Source organism: Penaeus vannamei, chromosome 37 (assembly GCF_042767895.1).
Source record: "Penaeus vannamei isolate JL-2024 chromosome 37, ASM4276789v1, whole genome shotgun sequence".
Taxonomy (NCBI): Eukaryota; Metazoa; Arthropoda; class Malacostraca; order Decapoda; family Penaeidae; genus Penaeus; species Penaeus vannamei.
In genome coordinates this window covers 17,110,833-17,114,169 of record NC_091585.1, presented here as the reverse complement: position 1 = coordinate 17,114,169, position 3,337 = coordinate 17,110,833, and the positions used below count along the sequence as shown (strand labels likewise).

The 3,337-nt window shown below is 35.2% G+C and overlaps 1 protein-coding gene across 1 annotated transcript in view; it reads left to right on the top strand.

The window, feature by feature from the left end:
• LOC113809441 (protein turtle homolog B) overlaps positions 1-3,337 on the top strand; it is a 158,055-nt gene that overhangs the window by 65,881 nt on the left and 88,837 nt on the right. The window contains exon 5 of the mRNA XM_070115465.1: positions 2,414-2,656. Coding sequence (XP_069971566.1) covers positions 2,414-2,656 — 243 coding nt within the window. The remainder of the gene's footprint in view (positions 1-2,413; positions 2,657-3,337) is intronic.

The window sequence follows — 3,337 nt, the reverse complement described above, 5'->3', positions numbered from 1 at the left end:
AATTGCTATTGTTGCTATTATCATCATCGTCATCATCATTTTCATCATCATTATTATTAGCATTATTATTATCATTATCATTATTATCATTATTATCATTATCATTGTGATGCTGATTATTGTTATTGTTATCATTATCATTATCATTAATATTATCATTATTATTATTATTATTATTATTATTATTATTATTATTATTATTATTATTATTATTATTATTATTATTATTATTATTATTATCATTATCATTATTATTATTATTATTATTATACCATTATTATCATTATTACTATTATTGTACCATTATTATTACCATTATCACTATTATTACTAGTATCAGCCTTATTATTATCATTATTATTATTATTATTTTCAGCATTTTCATTATTATTATTGCTATTATTTTCAGCATTATTCCTATTACTATTATTGTTATTTTTACCCTTATCATCGTTGTCATTATTGCAATCAGTATCATCATCAGCATTCGTGTTATGATTATCATTATTATTATCAGTATCATTTCTTTTTATTATTGCTGCTTTTACCACTAATTTTGGCATTATAACATTCACAGCAACAATGGCAATGGGAATATTAGATATTATAATAATGATGGTGATGATGGTGCTGCTGCTGATGATGTTAATGATGATGATAATGATGATGATGATGATGATGATGATGATGATGTTAATAATAACAATAGTAATAATAATAATAATAATAATAATAATAATAATAATAATAATAATAATAATAATAATAATAATAATAATAATAATAATAATAATAATAATAATAGCGACAATAACAACAATAACGATAGTAAAGATAATAATGATAATAGTAATTGAATAGTAATAAAAGTCATTGTAATAATATCATTATCATAGTAATAATGATGATATTAATGATAATAAGGATGGTAAGAATAAGGTTAATAATGAATAACAATAATATTGTTGATAGGTATAATAAGAATTACATAAGTGGAAAATCCAACACTAGAAAGAGCAACAACAGAATCTTACTCTCTTTCTAGACTAAAAGATTTGTGAAAAAATCATCTGAGACCATACATAGCAAAAAAAAAAAAAAATAATAATAATAATAAATAAATAAATAAAAAAATAAAAAATAATAAATAAATAAATAAATAAACATATAAATAAAGATAAGAAAAAAAACAGTTTAATACGTTTAATACGACTCGCACCATCACGTTTTTTCTATCTCTCTTTTTCTTTTTGAACTTTGTACTGTAATTTCTTAGGTCGATTTAGATCAGTGAGAGACCTGCATTTTAAAGACTCTTGTTCTTAGTTCTGTACACTTTCAGTCCTTAAATTGTCTAAAGAATCGTCCTCTTAGATGGCTCGTTTAAAGTACATTTTTCCTGGCGTTAAGATGCTCGATTTGGTGATGTTGATATTGATGTTGCAGGATTATTACTTGAAATCTTTTTTTTTTTCCTTTTTTGTGATTCGCTATCGTCTTTTTTCAGCGTCTTATTTTTTCATTTATTCTTACTATTTTTTCTATTTTTCTGTTTATTCATTATTCATCTAACTATTTGTTTGTTTTTCTTTGTTTCCTAATATTGATGTTATATCGTTTGTTACCCCTTTCTTTCCATCAATTTTAAGATTATTATCAAGAGAGGACACAGACTATGTATCCTGATCAGCCTGTTCAGGACACATATACCATAAGCAACAAAAATGGAGAGGGGGAATTTAGATTTTATGCAGTACTGGTGATGCTAAAAAAGTATTGTCATTACGGATTGGCTAATGTAAAAAAATGATAGATGAAAGAGCTAAGAGGGAACGAAGAAATAAAGATAGATAGATAAATTGATTGATAGATAGATTGACATATAGACAGAAAGATAGATAGATAGATAGAGAGATAGAGCAAGAAAGACAGAGAGAGAGAGACCAAGACAGGGAGAGAGAGACAGAGAGGAAGAGAGAAGAATGAAAGAGGGAACGAGTGAGTGAGTGAGAGAGAGAGAGAGAGAGAGAGAGAGAGAGAGAGAGAGAGAGAGAGAGAGAGAGAGAGAGAGAGAGAGAGAGAGAGCAAGAAAGACAAAGAGAGAGAAAGAGCAAGACAGAGAGAGAGAAACAGAGAGGAAGAGAGAAAAAGGAAAGAGGGAACGAGTGAGTGAGAGAGAGAGAGAGAAAGAGAGAGAGAGAGAGAGAGAGAGAGAGAGAGAGAGAGAGAGAGAGAGAGAGAGAGAGAGAGAGAGAGAGAGAGAGAGACAGAGAAACAGAGAGAGCCATACAGACAGACAGACAGAAACAAACGAACAAGCAACCCAACCACCCAACCCACCCAAACCCCCCAACCCTCCACTCTCCCCCCTCCCCCTCCCCCCTTCTCACCCTCTCTCCCTCCCCCCCCGCAGGCGAGCCCCTCCCGAACGTCACCTGGTGGTCGGGCTCCAACTCGCTCGACCTCGAGGTGGAGGAACGTCAGCTCACCTCCTCCTTGACGGCGGCGCCCACCTCCCTCTCGGCGCCCTACGTCACCAACACCTTACACTTGCCGGCGGTCACTCACGCCCACCTCACGCAGAACCTGACGTGTAGGGCGGCGAACACGCCCGTGCTCCCGCCTCTCTCGGCCACGGTGATGCTCAAACAAATAGGTGAGTTCCGGGGTTGTTTGTGCTCGTCTTTTGGTTGTTTTTTTTTTTTGTTTGTTGGTGTTTTTCTCTTGGTATTGTTCTTGTGGTTATCATTATGATTATTAGCATATCACCATAGCTAATCATCATTATCATCACCATCATTGTCATTGTCATCACATCATCGACATTATCATCATCATCATTATCATCACCACGACCATCACCTTCATTATCATCACCACCATCATCATCAACATCATTATCACCATCATCACCACCACCATCATCATCATGACCACAATCATCACCATCACCATCACCATCATTTCCATCATCATCATCATCACCATCAACCATGCTCTCATCTTCACATCATTGAATTTGTTTCTCATTCAAGCAAATGGATTACCCCCCCTCCCCATCCCCTCCTCCTCCACCCTCCACTCCTCCCTCACTCCCCTCCTCACCCCCTCTCTCTTCCTTTCCCTCTCTCTTCATCTCGCTTCTCCTCTCTCCTCCTCTCCCCTATCTCTTTATCTCGCCTATCCTCTCGCTTCTCCTCTCTCCTCCTCTCCTCTCTCTCTTCATCTCGTTTCTTTTCTCTTCCTCTCCTGTTTCTCTTCATGTCGCCTCTCCCCTCTCCTCTTCTCCTCATCCCTCCTCCCTCTCCCTCTTTTACCCTCCCTTCCCAACCTTCCT